The 16,290-nt window shown below is 52.9% G+C and overlaps 2 protein-coding genes across 2 annotated transcripts in view; both read right to left on the bottom strand.

Moving 5' to 3' along the window:
• TTC4 (tetratricopeptide repeat domain 4) overlaps window positions 1-2,520 on the bottom strand; it is a 31,383-nt gene extending 28,863 nt beyond the window's left edge. Inside the window, exons 1-3 of the mRNA XM_030324439.2 lie at window positions 2,297-2,520; window positions 1,555-1,672; window positions 647-808 (exon numbers count right to left, since the gene is read on the bottom strand). Of these exons, the coding sequence (XP_030180299.1) occupies window positions 647-808; window positions 1,555-1,672; window positions 2,297-2,413 (397 nt within the window). The 5' untranslated portion in view covers window positions 2,414-2,520. The remainder of the gene's footprint in view (window positions 1-646; window positions 809-1,554; window positions 1,673-2,296) is intronic.
• A 3,872-nt stretch (window positions 2,521-6,392) lies between these two features.
• MROH7 (maestro heat like repeat family member 7) overlaps window positions 6,393-16,290 on the bottom strand; it is a 50,217-nt gene continuing 40,319 nt past the window's right edge. The window contains exons 16-22 of the mRNA XM_030323636.1: window positions 15,961-16,101; window positions 14,606-14,785; window positions 13,848-14,003; window positions 13,152-13,274; window positions 9,716-9,818; window positions 7,556-7,618; window positions 6,393-7,021 (exon numbers count right to left, since the gene is read on the bottom strand). Of these exons, the coding sequence (XP_030179496.1) occupies window positions 6,777-7,021; window positions 7,556-7,618; window positions 9,716-9,818; window positions 13,152-13,274; window positions 13,848-14,003; window positions 14,606-14,785; window positions 15,961-16,101 (1,011 nt within the window). The 3' untranslated portion in view covers window positions 6,393-6,776. The remainder of the gene's footprint in view (window positions 7,022-7,555; window positions 7,619-9,715; window positions 9,819-13,151; window positions 13,275-13,847; window positions 14,004-14,605; window positions 14,786-15,960; window positions 16,102-16,290) is intronic.

Below are 16,290 nucleotides of genomic sequence, written 5' to 3'. Positions count from 1 at the left end.
CAAAGGTCCCACAGAATGCTCTTTGAAAAATTCTCCCTTTGAGTTATATAGTTCTGTCACTTAAAAAAATCTCTATTTCTTGAATCCTTCTAGCATCCTTAAGAATAGGATAAAAGGCCAAAAACAAAACACATTTTTTTTTTTTTTTTGAGAGAGAAGCATTTGGACTAAAACAAATCTCAGATCATACCAACTCATTTATTAAGGCAGGTCACTTGCTTGGTTCAGATAGTAAGATGGGGCGCTTGGGTGGCTCAGTTGATTAAGCATCCGACTTTAACTCAGGTCACGATCTCACTACTTGTGGGTTCGAGACACGCATCAGGCTCTGTGCTGACAGCTCAGAGCCTGGAGCTTGCTTCCGATTCTGTGTCTCCCTCTCTCTCTGCCCCTCCCCCATTCACTCTCTGTCTCTCAAAAATGAATAAGCTTAAAAAAAAATTAAAACAGATAGTAAGAATTATACAATCTATCTGGTTTCCCTTTTCACCAAGTCCACCTGGAAGATCAGAGTTCAGTTAAACTTGCCTAGGTTTCTGAGACAAGCAGCTCTGCTTCTGACACTCTCAAACTCTGCACTAGCCAACATAATGGCTTTTACCATAAGTTAATTCTTTAGAAAGCACTAAATAATAGAATAAATTACCAAGATAGTACTGTGCTGCTGCCCGGTTGGTATAAAGGACAGCATTCAAATCAGGGTCTGTGCATTTCTTCTTTAATCCTTCAGAGTACGAAATCACAGCTTTTTTATAGTCTTTTTCTTTAAAGTAATCATTGCCCTCATTCTTGTAGGTCTTGGCCTGTTCTGCAAAGAAGAGAATAAATAATCACTGTTTCCTGTTTTTTTAAAGGCTCATTAAAAATAGATTCCAAACCATACAATAATGTGACATATGATAAATCAAATAGAAGAAACCAATAGAAAAAGAAAACTCAAAAATTAATGCTATAAAACTGGGTATCAACATGGAGAGACATAAGTCATGCATACTTAACGCTACAGTCAATTCCAAATATCTTACGAGGTAGATTATTAGGTACTTACAAAAAAAGTATACTTATCCTACCTCTTGAAGAATGGACTTTTTTTTAATTATTGAAGAAATGGGGGGAAATTCTACTTTTGTTTTTGCTTATGTTTTAATCCCAGGAGTGCAAATTCCCCTCCTCACCCTAGTAAGAGCCTACAAAATCGTTAAGAATCAGTTCAAATTTCCAGTCCATTGTGAGCCCATTCCTACCTCCCCCTCTTCAGTGTTCCAGCAACACATAGTATATAGCTACGTCTTGGCACTTACCAGATACACGTAGGACAATCTGGACATCCACGGGAGCATAACCCTTGAGGGCCATCTCACTCACCCCTGTATTTCCCAATGCCTAGCATTTAGTACGTATCAAAAATTTAAAAAAAGGGGGGGGGTATGCGTGGAATAAATAGTGACAAGTTAGACCAGGTTAACTACTTGTTATCAATCAGAACCTTTCTGACACGCTCTTTACCTGAATCCAACGGAGACACAAAACAAATATTAGACTCATGTCAGATACCTTCTGGAGATCGTTCTTCATCAAAAATAATTGACTGGAGGCAAGCCAAGTCAGGATTTTCGTTGGGATCAATTTCGGATGGCGCTTTCCTCATAAATAGGGGGACCTTTTCAAATTCCTGGAGATTAAGACAAGAACGAACTGTAGGAATAAGATTTTCCACTGGGCAGATCCAATTCCGTGTCTCTACGTCAGAGTTTTCTTCCTCATCATGCTTTGCAAATCAGGATTAGCTATCTCTCTCCCTATTCAGGCCTCAGTTTCCCATCTGTAAAATGATAGCGCGGGGTAACGACCTCTAAAGATTCTTTCGGTTCTCGCGTTTTTACAAGGGCCGCGGTAATCACCGCTAATTGAGCGCTCCTGCGTCCCCGTCACTGTGCCCACCATATCCCTTCATCTTCGCCGCAATCCTACGAGACTGTGGGCTACAGTTTAGGAAATTTTACAAACGAGGCCACGGGCTCAGAGACATTAAGTAGCCGAGCGAGTAAGTGGTAGAGTCACAGGTGGGTCTGGCGCCTAAATGTACTGACAGCTGAAGAAGGCCCTCAAAACCTCGAGGCCGATTTTCTATCATTCCCAAGTGGAAACCACCTACCCGCTGGCAGCGCCAGGCCCGGGGATGAGGGAGGCGTCTCCGTGCCCGGGAGCCCCAGGTGTCGCGACGACCCCCCCCACCCCCACCCCCGACACACACACACACACAAAACACACACGTGCGGGGCCCCGGGCCGCCTACCTCCTCCCACTGGTCCTCGTGGAAGCCGCCACTGTAAGGCTCGTTCTGGAACTTTTCCAGGAACGCGTCCATGGCATCGTCGGCGTCAACGTCGGCGTCCGGCTCCCATTGCTCCATGGCGACCCCTCGGCTCTCGCGCCACGGTCGCAGCGGCTAAAAACGCGCGGCCACTTCCGGCAGCGCGGGTGCTCTTCCCTCAGTCCTCCGGGCCCGCGCCCGCCGGCGCGCCTCGGGTTCCGCCCTACTCAGGACACAACCGGCCCGGCTCCACCCCTTCCCGGCCGGCACCACCCCCGCCCCGCCCTCCCCTCAGCTGGCCGCAGCCCCGCCCCCCCAGTGTTTGGGATGGTGGATAAACCCAGCGCCCCGCAGTGCCCCCTTATCACTCCGTTAACTCGTTTGTTCAGCCAGTTAACATGTGTTCCCCAAGCTCCTTGTGTGTTCAGGCCTATTGTGGTGGCTGGGTATACAGTAGTGGGGAAAGCAGATAAAAAGCAGATAAAACCCTTGCTCTCCAGGAGCTGATCAGGTAGTGCGGAGAGACAGACGGTAAACATATACTTTGTTAGAGGTTGTCAGGTGCTAGCAAGAGCTATCAGGGGAAAGTTTCAAACTGGGTGTACAGGCATGCAAGCAAAGGAGGAGGCCGGAAGTGGCCAGGGCCTGTTGGGGGGGTGAGGGCGCGGAGAGAGCACTCTCCATGGAGGGGATTGGCAGGGCCCAGCCGCAGGGAGGGGAGTTGGGGGAAGGGGGTGCTGGTGCAGAATGAGAAGTAGGGTGAGTAGGTGAAGTGAGAGGGATGATGAGTAGTGATTCTGACTTGGGTCTTCCTCAGCGTGCGGTGGTAGCTTCTGGAGAGTTTTGAGAAAAGGGGCTATGTAATCAGACATGCCTATTTCTGAGGTTAACCACCTCCCTACCCGCCCCAGCTGAGATGGAAACAGGATCTTCAGGGGAGGTGTGCCTTCCTACAGCCACAGGGTTACCCAACAGATGGCTACCCGGGCCCTGCATTGGGTGCTATAGCCTCAGGAAGCCCACAGCCTGGTCTGGAAGGAAAGATGGACAGGCAGCAGACCTAAACCAGGGCCGATTACAAGTCTGCACAGTGGAGGCCTAGAAGAGTGGGTGTTACCTCGGGGATTCAGAAGAGGAAGGTCTCCACAGATGGATGGGCTCTGCAGGGGAGCATCTTAGGCAGTGGGAGCCCCTGTGCAGAGAGGCATGGAGGTGTGTAAGAGCCTGGCATGCTGGGTACATGCCACGAATCAGGAGGAAAGGCCAGCAAGGTGGATGGGGGCCAGAGGGCAGTCAGGCCTTTATCTGGCAGAGGATAGTGTGCCAGTGATAGACCTAAGGACAGATTTGTTTTAGGAAGGCCTGGGTTGCCAGGTGAAGAATTGATGGGAGGAGGCTGGATTAAGAGAGGAGATGCTGGTGAGAGACTAGGGAAGAGAAGAGATTGGAGGCACAGCAGTGGAGCTGGAAGGCTTAGCCATTATCTCATACTCAGGCCAAAGAGATAGCAGGGCTAAGGCTGGATGCACGGAGGGCTGCGGCTTCCAGGGCCGGGCCTGTGGCTTTTCCCTTCTAGCTGCCGCCCATGCCCAGCAGGACACCTGGTCCAAGTGCCTCCTCTCCTCCAATTCAGCACCTCCTTTTCTGCCTTCATCCTCCAGCCTGCTCCCTAATGGTTCCCGTTCTCACTCTCCTCCTCATTATCTTTTCCCTTCTTGGGTACAGAGCCTACAGATCCTGTGGCTTCCATTTTTTTATTGGATTCCGATAAAACTCCGTGAGGTGAGAATTCATTTTACAGGTGATGTCGGGGGAGGCTCAGAAAAGGGAAGTGACTTGCCAAGCGCTCTCTGATCCTTCTGACTCCAGATGACTTGGGGGCGCTGGCCAATCACTGAGTCCCTGTCGGCCTCTGTTGTGCTTCGAAGCCACCCAGATCAGAATGTGGCAGCTGTCATTTGTCAAGGCCAGCCCAGACCTGGGTTCTGGCCAATGAAAGCAGCAGTGTCTTTGGGTAGAAAGGGCTGAGCCACGGGAATTGGGAGACCTTTGGGACCCACACTTCTATTGATTCTCTTGGGTGACCTTGCACAAAGCCCACTCATCTTGGAGCCCTGCCCTCATCTGTAGAATGAGGGCAGTGAAGCCAGCCTGCCTTCGCCACAACTCCATGTGGCTACCGCGACACTCCAAGGAGGCCATGCTTGTGAGCATTCTTGGCAATGAAAGAGGTTATGCACAAGGAGCACTCCCATTTCCTGCTCTCTCTTAGGCCCAGAATCCTGATGGCCCTGGCCTACCATTTATTGGCAGAGGATTGTGTGGTCAGCATCCCGGGTTCCTCATCCCAGCAGCAGCTTAAATGTACTCTACACTCTCGCCCTGGGGAATCTCACCTCAGCCCTGTCTTCGAGGAATCCCGAACATGCTTCCATCCCGGGTCCTTCTGCCGAACTCCCCACTGTGCAGCCAGCCAGCCACCTGGCAGATGTCTCTACTGTCACGACACCAAGCCTCTCAAGCTCACCACATCCAGCCTCAACTCCTGTCTCTGTGAAGCTGCCTCTGATCCTAAGGGACCAACCAGTGTGGGGGACACCATTGACCCAGGTCATCCACCCAGAAATGCAGGCACCACCCTCAGCGCCTTGCTCTCCCTCCCCTTCCTCCATTCTGTCAACCACCGGCTTCTGACACTTCCCCTTCCTCTGTCTCCCCAGGGTCCAGTCCTCCCTCACCACCCTGCCCTGCCATCCAGGCTTCCATTCCTCCCCACGAGCTGCCAGCCAAGTCTCCCTGCCTGTGCTTTTGTTCACCAGCCCTCTTTCCTTCCACCACAGAATGAGCTTTCTTCCCCTCCCTTTTATCATTTTTCCCCTTTTAGGCCTCAGAGCCCTCCTCCTTACTCCCTCCCACCGGCCTGTGTTTTAATGTGTATTTTCAGCTTGTAAGTGTTCTTGCAAAGTGTGACTTCTTTTGTGCAGACATTTTTTTATGTCCTCTTTCCCTCAGCACAAGGTTTTAGGTCCCATCCAAGGTGCTACACGTACCCCCACTGCCTCTAAGTGCTGCATGGGACTCCGTGGTGCCCGTTCACTCCCTGAGGACGGATACCCAGGCGGCTTCCTCTCCCAGGCACCACAAATAATGCTGCAAGGGACTTCCTCATACATCTTTTCTTGTGGACCTCTGAGAAGAGCTCCGAGATGTGTGCCCATGAGTGAAACTGCCAGGTCATGGCATGCATAAGCTTAATAGGAATGAATAATGATGGATTTGTGTCTGGAATGGCTGCACCCATGTGCCCTCCCACCAGCAATGCCTGCAGGGTTCCTGTATCTTCTAGAGGAAGGAGCTTTCTAAAGCTGACATCTGTCCACATCTCTCCCCTGCTTAACACCCCACCACGCCTTCCCGCTGCTCCCTTAACACTGCCTCCACCACCATGGCAAGCTGGCCCTGGCCCTGATCCACACACACACACACACACACACACACACACACACTCTAGGATCCATTGAACTTACATATCAGCAGCTGGTCCTCAGTCCCGTGTGCCCTGCTCTCCTCCATTCACGCCCACCATGTAGTCCTATTTCCAAACCTTCTAGTGGGGGGTCTTGCCCCTGACACCCCTACTCCTGGCTGGCCTACATACACCCCCTGAACTTCACAAGCTCCCATGAGCCCCTTCATCACAGCACCGCCCTGCTGGGCACGGATGTCTTTACATGTCTCTGATACTTCCGTTAGACCAAAGTTTCTCAACCTCAGCACTTTTAACCATTTGGGATGGATAGTTCTTCACTGTGGGGGGCCGTGCTGTGCACTGTAGGATGTTTAGCAGCGTCTCTGGGCTCTAATCGCTAGATGACAATAGCATCCCCTTCCGCAAGTTGTAACAAACAAAAATGTCTCCAGATATTGTCAGATATTCCCTGCATGTCCAAATCACCCCTTTTGAGAACCACTGCATCAGACTATGCGTTACTAAGGCCAGGGACTGGGTCTTGTTCTCCTCCAGCACCCAGAGCAGGCCTGGCCCCGGTTAGGTGCTCAGTAAATGCTACCCAAATGAAAGACAGCCAGCTGACCTCTGGGCAAGGACCGGAGGGTGGGACTCAGAGGTCAGAGTTCCAGGAAGTGCATGACGTCATGAGGGAGGGGAGTCTGTCCTTTTCCTTCCCCCAAAGACACCCCAATCATCATCTCCTGTTGTTCTTCCTCCCTCTCTGTGGGGGAGGGGACATCGAGGCACAAGGTGGACTTTTTCCATGGCCTTGAGTCCTCAATGAAGGCCACACTCATCTCACAAATGTGCCACATGGAGCAATGGCTGCCCCAGGGCACGGGGCGTCTTCCAGGAGGAAACACGCAGGGGGAGAGGTAAGCCACGTGGCATTTATAGTGGGCATGGCTGTGGCCGCGGCCGCCTCTGGGGAGGGCCGGGGGCTCAGGCACATCACTGCTTCAAGGCCATCTTCCAGGAGCCCAGTGCCTGCACGATCCAGGAGCACCGCTGGTGAGAAGCGGGCAGGCTCTTGCAGCTAGGGCTCCAGCGGTGCGTGGTGGCTGGGTCGCACACCCACGAGTCCCCGTGTGGCAGCGGCCAGGAGTTCCAGCAGCAGCTGGCTAAGATGTGGTCCTGGGCCTGGGCCGCGTAGATGCACACTGATGCTTCTGGGTCGTGTCTTAGGTTTTCCAGAGCTGGGTCAGGGGGAGGAGAAAGGCCGCTTGTTAAGACCGGGTCCCCCACAAAGTTCTCACAGCGGATGCTCCCTTCTCACCCCCGTGTCTCGGCTTAGGATTTTGTTTAACATCCCTTCATTTCATCTTCCTCCCAGCCCTTCAAACTGTGCCTGCCTTTCGAAGCCTGAATTAAAATCTGCCTCCTTCAGGAAGCCTTCCTGGATTGCCCCAACCTCATCAGTTTCCCCAGTTACAAAATTAACCCGCCCCGATGAAGAGCCTGGACCACTTGCTCCGTACTAAATGGTTTAGGGCTTGTTTTCTAGCCGGGGTTCCTAGACTGTAAACTCCCCTAGGGTGGGGCTGTGTGTTCCGTGTCCTGGTGACCCCGTGGTACTTAACACTGCTCGCCAGGGATGAAGACTAGCACAGCTGGACTGAGCTGATGCCCCCTGCTTTGGGACCTAGTCCTTCTGTTTTCTGTCACCCACTGCGAGCCCACTCATTCTCTCCCTGGCCCCTGAGATCTCAAAGACGCAGGGCAGGACTTACCCGCTTTAACTTCATTCAGCCGGTCTTCTGTCATCATGCTCTCCATGCAGGGGACCAGGGACCCTTGAGTGTAAGCCAAGAGGTGAGTGCATCCAACTCCTGACTAGGGCCCCCGCCCTCAGACCAGACCTTCTGAAGCTCTCCCGCCCTCCTTGAGTCCCACAAAGGAGGACATAAACAGAGAACTTCATTTTGACCCTGGAACAGATTCCCCAAGAGGAGTCCTGGGAGAGATGGCAGGTCCGGAGGGCAGGAATGGCACCGGGACAGGGACAGGATCTGGGCTAGAGCTGACGCTGACAGTGTGGCCCTAGGTGGTCCCTTACCCAGGTTGGCCCTTAGTGTCCTCACCTGAGACTCAGGGAGGTTGCTGCCTCAGCTGGCCCCTTCCCCGGGGTGTTTGAGCGGTAATAATGTAAAGGACACAGAGCGCCTTGCACCCCTTTCAGGCAAGTGTGGGGTCCTGGAGGGAATGAGACCCCGCTCCTCAGCCACGTTGTTCAGCCCTCCCCGGCTCCCAGCCTACATGCCTGGTCCCCAGAGTACCTGCAGGTCCTCGAATGGGTCAGGCTGTACCTCTCACCTCTTGTTGGGCCCGCCCCACATTTCTCTGCCTGGCTCATTCCTATTTATCCCTGAATATTCAGCTTAACATGGTTACTTCTCCAGGAAATCCTTCCTGACCCTGCGCCCACGCTAGGTTACGTGCCTCTCTGGGCTCCCAGAGTATCTGAGTTTCTCTCATCTGTACACACTGTGATGAATTTTGTGACTCATGAATATCGCCCACCAGACCAGGGGTCTCAAGCTTAGATCCGCTCGGAGTGGGGAAGTGGGAAGGGCAGTCTCTGAGGATCTTAAATCACACGCACAATTGTACGTGTGTATGCATTTTTTCTGGGGGAAGTGTTCATAACTTTTTTCAGGGTTTCCCAAACCCGCAAGAATTTAGGGACCCCTGTACCAGGCCAGAGGTCGTCTGTGGCAGATGCAGCCTCTACCCTGCTTTGGTTCCCCAGCACAGATCCCTGGCACAGAGAACACCCCTGAGGCTGTTGAACACCAATACTTTTAGATGTGGTTAATTTGGAGCAAGAGTTAGGGAAGTCAGCATCTGGCAAATAATGTCACTCTGTGTGAGAAGCTCCCTCTGAGCAGGCCCCCACGTTCTGAGGGATGCCCCCAGTCCTGGGCTTGGCTCCTCTGTCCCTGCACAGAGCAGGTTCAAGGCACACCCCCACCCCTGCCATCCACATCGCCTCCAGAAGGGTTCTCTGTTTCTCTAGACTAAGCCTGGATGGTACCTGATGCAGAGGGGAGCATCATACAACGTTTGCTAAATGAGCCAGTGAATGGGTGCACGGACGACTGGACGGATGAAAACCACAAGTGACTTGGGGGAAAGAACTAAAAGAAATGTTGCAAAGTGAGGGCTGGGAACATCATCCTGTCTGAGCTCCTATGCACCAGGGTCTCTTGGTCCTGGTGAAGGAGTGTGTGGATATTTGAGGGAGGGGAGGGGCGTGGCTGGGAGGAGACATTCCCACCTGCCATCGGAAGGGTCTGAAGGGGATTCTGAATGAGGGGAATCGAGTTGTTTCGGGGAAGTGTGGAGTGAGCTGATGTTGAGGGAGCACCGTGACTAGCCAGTCTTCACATTATTAAAAAATATTCTCGTCTAATCTGTGAAAAAGGAGTTAATCCCCATTTTACAGGTGAGGAAACTGAGGCTCCATGGGAGTAGATGACTCAGTTGGGGTCACACAGAAAGGGGCTCATGGAGCTGAGATTCTACTTCACACTTTCTACCGCACAGCTTCGCCTCTCTTGCCACAGTCAATGGTAGGCTCCTGCTGGGCCCAGACCCGTGCTGTACTGGGGAAGGGAGGGGGGAAACAGCAGTTCCGCTGTGCAGGTGCCAAGGTTGTGACCTGCACAAGGACTCCAGGCTGGATCCACCCTGTGGCCCACTTCCCAAGCAGGGATCTAGAGGAAGAAACACCTTTCTAATTCGCACCATGACCATCTGCTGGCCAAGTTGTGCACACAAGGAGAGGCATTTCCCAGGTGCCAGGAGGGCTGGCGGCTTCCTTCCAAGGGGAGGAAGCAAAATAGAGGGCAGGCAGCGCCCCAGGTGCAAGTCTAGCCCTGCCAGGTTACCTATGAACGTGACTGAGGACTTCCGGAGGGAGGCCCGGGGATTCTTGGCATACTCCAGGCTCTGGCTGAGGAATGTGAAGGCGCTGTCTTGGTGGGTGGTCACCTGGGATGAAGAGAAAGCCCAAGAGTGCTGGGGCCTCAGAGGCACTAATTACCCATCCAGTCCTCCCAAAGCTAGGGATGGTGACCCTATCAGGCAGCCAAGCCCTGGCAGCTTGCCTCCTAAATGTCTCTGCCACCATCCTGGCCTCTGTCTGAGACCCCCAGCGACCAGGCCTCATCTGTTCTTAACAGATTGCAATGATCGTTTCCATGGTCTTCCTGCCTTGGGTATATCCTCTTCCAGTCCACCCCCTGCTACAGCTCAAAGGAAAGTTCTAAAGATAAAAGTCCAGCCTAGTGAGAATGGACACGGCATGCAAGGGACATGATAGATAAAAAGACAGGTCTGATCAGCGTGAAGGATTCGAGTTACAGAGCAGTGAAGAATAAACTGGACAGTCAGGAAGGTCTTAAAGCCGGACAGGAATAAGACTTACCTATGCATTAGAAAATAGGAAGCCAACATCCATTCTTGATAGAGCAATGACAAAGCAATGTTTTGGGCAAAATAGTCTGAGAGTGGTGTTCAGGACAAGTTCGATCAAGTAGAAACTAGGGGGCATGGGGGGGCAGGCATCCTGCTAAGGGGCTGCTGAGAAACATGAAGAAAAATCTAATATGATTACTCTCCTGTTGACAGTCTGCTCTGGGCCTGGCATCAAAGCCTTCATGATCATGCTCCTCTGCCTCAGTTTCCACCACCGCCCCCCCTGCTATGCACACTCTGCTTCAGTGCCAGTGGCCCCGCTATCTCCGGATCTGTGCCTGGTACTAGCAGTTGCTCCTGATTGGAGTGCCCTTCCCTCTCTTCTTCATCTCATGAATCTTTCTCATCCCTTGAGGCTCATCTCAGGAGCCACCTCCTCCCTGAAGCCTTCCACAACCCTCAGACAGAGCTGCTCTCGCCACTCTTCATGCTTCTGCAACCTATGACAGCATGCTGTAATTATTTATATCTATGTCTCCCCCACTGGGTCCAGAGTTCCCTCAAGAGAAGGGGCCAGCTCACTCAGCTCAGGGTCCTCAGCACCCTGGACAAAGGTTGGTGTGGCATAGATCCCAGAAAGCATTGGATGGATGGATGAATGAATGAATGAATGAATGGGTTACTGGTCCTTTCTCAAAGCTACGGCTAGAAGTTGACCTTCACACGAGCGACGCTGTTGATGCTGAAAGAACAAAAACAGAATCTAGAGGAGCCTGGGTGGCTCGGTCGGTTGAGCGTCTGACTCTTGATTTCAGCTCAGGTCACGATCCCAGGGTCGTGGGATCGAGCCCTGCTTTAGGCGCCGCACTGAGCGCAGAGCCTGCTAAAGATTCTCTCTGTCCCTCTCTCTCCGCCCCCCGCCATTAAATAAATAAATAAATAAATAAATAAATAAATAAATAAATAAAATCTACGAACAAAACAAAACAGAATCCAGAGGGGTCTAACACAGAGGTCACAAGCCACAAACCACAGTCATTGGCAGAACAGTGACCAGCAGTGTTTTAAACAAGCTAAATTGATGGCTAATTAATGTCTTATAAAAATCTGGGCTTCTAGCTTTTCTCCTGAAGCCGGAGGACCTGGCAAGAACAGCCTGCACAGTGAAGCGGAGCACCCACTCGTGCTTTCAAGAGGGCCCGGGCCCTCTGGGTTGCCCCCAGCCCCCACCACTCCTGCACATGCTCATTCTCTGGTCGCTGTAGGTATCTGAACCAGCACCCTGGCCAAACGCCTCCTCCAGACCTCTTTTTCCCACTGGGATATGATAGTAATAATATCAGGCACTGCATCGTGGAGGCTTTGAACATTACCGATAAGGGTCGTATCCAGCCCTTTTCGTAATCCTGGAATCTGTTACTCTGCACGTTTCGCTAGATTGGTGTGGAGGGTGCTGGCCTGCCCCGCCCACATTGGTGTGAAGCATTTATTGCCCCAGCAACGCCTCCGCGGAAGAGAACTGCTGGCCCAAGGTCACGTCCCTTCCCAGGGTGGCTGGCTTCCAGTAACAAACGGACACAGGGGTGTAGAGCCCTGGTCCCTGGCCCCAGTTTGGGGAATCTCACTGCAGTGTTGGCTGAGATCTCTCCCAAAGCTACGCTGCAGCTTGACCTCTCCTCCTGCCCCCTGCCCTCCCTTCCGCAGGTGTTGAACCCAAGGGTGCACCCTAATAAACCTCCTGCATGCTAATCTCTGTCTCTGAGTCTGCGTCCTGGGGAGCCTGGCCTGTGACAACAGGGGAGGTAGATGGGACTAGATGGCAAAGCTTCCCAAATGTTATGAGGAGGGACAGGGCTGCATCCTGCAGGACGCGTTCTACCGTTCTAACTGGGTGTTTGTGGCCTGCTCCTAATTCAGGATGCCGTCAGGTGTTACCTAGAAAGGGGGTTCTGTGGTTAAATAAGTTTGGGAAGGGGTGCCTGGGTGGCTCAGTCAGTAGAGCAGCCAACTCTTGATCTCAGAGTTGTGAGTTCAAGCTCCATGTGGGGCAGAGAACCTTAAACAAATAAATTAATAAATAAAACAAATAAATAAATAACTTGGGGAATCCACAGATTCAACAACCGTGAAAAATCTCAGCACCGAACATCTCAGAGCCTTTAATGACCTGATGGCACGACAACCGTCCAAGAGGAAGATGACGAGGTAGTGTTTCCCAAACTTACTCATCTTAGAACCTCTTTTGTCCCCTCGGGGGTATTTCTCGTGGGAATGTGTCACAGAGAATACACCCTGGCAATTGCTGATGCAGAAAAGGGAGCCGCTGAAGCTCTCAAAGCAGGGGTATAAGACAGACAGACTCGTGTTTGAACAAGACCGCTCTGGTGGCCCGAGTGGGGATGGGATCAGAAGAGATGAGATTCAAGGCTGAAAGAGCCAGGCGATGGCTGGATCCAGAGCCCAGCTGGGAGACATCCGTGTCTTGAACTAAGGGCAAGGACAGTGGGGATGGGGAGGGAAAAACCAGATGCAGAGATATTTAGGATATTAAAGATTGATCAAATGTGGAAGGTGACAGATACAGAGTCGAGGATAATTCTAGGTGTCTACTTTGGGGGTCTAGAGGGACAGAACAGAATTGAAATGGGAAGGAAGGCCATAAGCTCAGAGAGGCCTGCTGAGCTTGAAGTGCATGTGGTTCACCAGGGAGGTGTCCGGTAAGCCACCGGAGAGGGACACTAGAAGCGAGAAGCCAGAAATACAGATGCACGTTCAGAAGCCGACAACTTGTGGGCGGTCGTGGAATTGCCAGGCAGGATGCTTGGGCGAACAGAAGGAAGAGAAAAGGGAAGAGTTGGCCCCCTCCAGCACACGCATCAGGAACCACTCAGTCTCGAAAGCACTCACAAGGTACTTGCAAATTTTGGCCACCGTCCGCTGCTGGTTGTCCCAGGACTTCCGGCTATAAGCTCTTTTTGGCAGTTCCCAGGCCATGAAGCAGGAACAGCGGAACAGGGTCTTCACACATTTCTGGGGACCAAGAGGAGGACAATGCCAGCGCTGGGGAACTCCACGACAGCCAGAACATACTCCAGAGAAACAGTTTGGTGAAACTGACTTTTGGAAAATCAAATCCTGTTTGAAATGCACAAGTGCCCGAGGCGCCTGGGTGGCTCCGTCGGCTAAGCGTCTGACTTCGGCTCAGGTCATGACCTCGTGGTTGGTGGGTTCGAGCCCCGCATCTGTGCTGACAGCTCAGAGCCTGGAGCCAGCCAGAGCCCTCCCCAGCCAAGGCCCCCCACTAACCTAAAAGGTGCCTCGGATGCTGTGTCTCCCTCTCTCTCTGCCCCTCCCCCACTCATGCTCTGTCTCTCTCTCTCTCTCTCTCTCTCTCTCAAATAAACTCAAAAAAAATTTTTTAGTCAAAAAAATTAAAAAAAAAAACCACTCTGAAATGCACAAGTGCAGTTGTTCCTTTTGAGGAGGACTTCCACCACGGTGCCTTTGGGAAACAGGCTTGTCCATGACAGGTGGTTAGTGACTCTGGCCTCATTTCCCTAATGGGAGTCTCGGCCGCAGGGCCCGGGGCCTACGCACACTCACCTGGCTCACCTTGGCATTGCCGTCTTGCATGGTCAGCAGCAGGGGCACCAAGGTGCCGATCAGCTGCTCCTCTACGGCTGGGGTGCGAGGCGACCGCAGCTTCTGGACCACCTTGCCGTACAGGCTGATGCAGGAGGAGCGCACGTCCTCTCGTGACTGGGGCAGACCCGGAGGCTCAGGCATGCCCCCTCCTCCCAGAGGCTGCCTGGGCCTCTGAGCCCCACCGCAGAGGCATCAGCCTTCCTTCCACTCACTCTGGGGGGGTGGGGCGGGGCCCTCCAGGCACAAGAAGCATGGAGATGGACGGAGAAAAGCGGAGGCCACCTGGTGGGGCTGATCTGGGGCCAGCATCCCCCTCACTGAAGCCTAGGTCCAGAGTTCTGCCCTCTCTCCCCAGCCAGGGCCCCCCACTAACCTAAAAGGTGCCTTAGTGCCAAGTGGAAAAAAACGTCCCCCTCTGCTGGAACCAATTAAAAAATGCACCCCCGCCAGGTGGGCCAATTGCAAGGAGGCACATGTCTGGGGAGGCTTCATTACAAAAGAGCTCTCTCTGTGGGAACCAATTAGAGAAGGAACTTTCTCCATGCAAACCACTCACAAACAGTGTGCCAGTTGGAACAAGGGGCCCCTCCCCCTGGGCTGACTCCGGTCTGCCCTGCCCCCAGAAGGCCGTGGCAGCTACTGCATCCCCCAGAGTAGTAAAGAGCCCCCCCCCCCCCGCAAACCCTCTCACCCTCCACCCCCGTGGGATCCCTTACATCACTGAAGTGTGGGAGCAGGACCTGAAGCATCTCCACATAGACCGAGCTGTCCATCAGCTTCCGGTCCTGCCCCCTGAAGATGGTCTTGAGGTTGTGGGCCGCCTCCACCACCAGCAGCCCGTCCATACTCTTCAGGCCCTTCACCATAGAGGGCAGGAGGGCCTGGACCTTGGCAGTCTGTGGGGCAGGACCATCTCGGATGGGGGCTCCTACCTGGGCTGACAGGTGAGAGCCCCAGCCTCTGATTCACTGAGATAAACTTGGTGGAGATGATACCCCTCCAGGTTTTTGGTTATGCCATCCCACCGGCCTGGAATGCCCTCACTCAAGCTCTTCCCGTCCCCAAAGTCCTCTGTGTCCTCACTCACTCCTTCCTGGAGACCTGAGGCCCTTTGTGGCCACCCCCTTGTTGGCACTAGGTAGATGGCCTGTGTTGCTAGTTAGCTTGCAGTCTACATCCTGTCCCCTCGGCCCTCTAGACCCTGAGCTGCAACGGCACCAGGCAGAGGAAAACAAAGCACTTTTTAAAATGCTAAGATGGGGGCGCCCGGGGGGGGGGGGGCTCAGTCGGTTGAGCATCCGAGTTCTGCTCAGGTCACGATCTCCTGGTTCGTGAGTTCGAGCCCTGTGTCGGGCTCTGTGCTGACAGCTGGGAGCCCAGAGTCTGCTTTGGATTCTGTGTCTCCCTCTCTTCCTCCCTCTCTCTCTCTGTCTCTCTCTCTCTGCCCCTCCCGCACTTGTGCTCATGTGTGAACACCCTCTTTCTCTCTCTCTCTCTGCCCAAAATGAACAAACATTTCTTTAAAAAATGCTAAGGTGCACCAACAATCTGGGACTCAGTTTCCTAATTTGTAAAACGGGAATGATTACTGCCATCCCCAACCCCTCCTATACACACTACCTTCAGGGTCATTGTGAAAAATCTGGATTAGAAACGATTTCAGGGGTGCCTGGGTGACTCAGTCGATTCAGAATCTGACTCTTGATTTCAGCTCAGGTCATGGCCTCTAAGTTCATGGGATCGAGCCCCGCCATCGAGCTCCGTGCTAACAGCGAGGAGCCTGCTTGGGATTCTCTCTCTCCCTCTCTCCCTCTCTGCCCCCCACCTACTCACATGCCCTCTCTCTCTCAAAAATAAATAAATAAACGAACATTTTTTTAAAAAGGAAACTATTTCAAAAAGAATAAAATGTATGGGGAATCTTTAAGGGCTATCTACCCACTTTACAGATGGGGCAACTGAGGCAGGGGCAGAAATGGGTTCCAGCATCTGAGAGTCCGTGATGGCCAAGCTCCACCCTTTCCTGAGCTCGGGGCCTGGCTGGCCGAGCTCTCCTCTGTCCTCTGCTCACCTTCTCAGTCCTGCAGGCCAGGATGATCAGGCCTCGGATGGACAGCACCTTCATGATGGGGTCCTGGTGGTTCAGGCCTTCAGCCATCCTCCCCAGAGAGTACTCCTCAGGGATCCGCCGCACCTGTTCCATCTGGAGAAGCTGCAGGGGTGATGGTAATTACTCCCTGGGCCGAGGGCCAGTGCAGCCATCCGTCTCCCCACGCACGGGAAGTGCACGCTGGATGACCAGGGGCTAAGTGTGGGGCATGAACGATTGCTATCTGGTCAGCGCTGTCCAAAGCAAGCCACGTGCGTAAATTTAAATTTTCTAGAAGCCGCATTAAAAAAG

Source organism: Lynx canadensis, chromosome C1 (genome assembly GCF_007474595.2).
Source record: "Lynx canadensis isolate LIC74 chromosome C1, mLynCan4.pri.v2, whole genome shotgun sequence".
NCBI lineage: Eukaryota > Metazoa > Chordata > Mammalia > Carnivora > Felidae > Lynx > Lynx canadensis.
The sequence above is the reverse complement of the archived record's forward strand: the minus strand, read 5'-3'. Positions and strand labels throughout refer to the sequence as shown.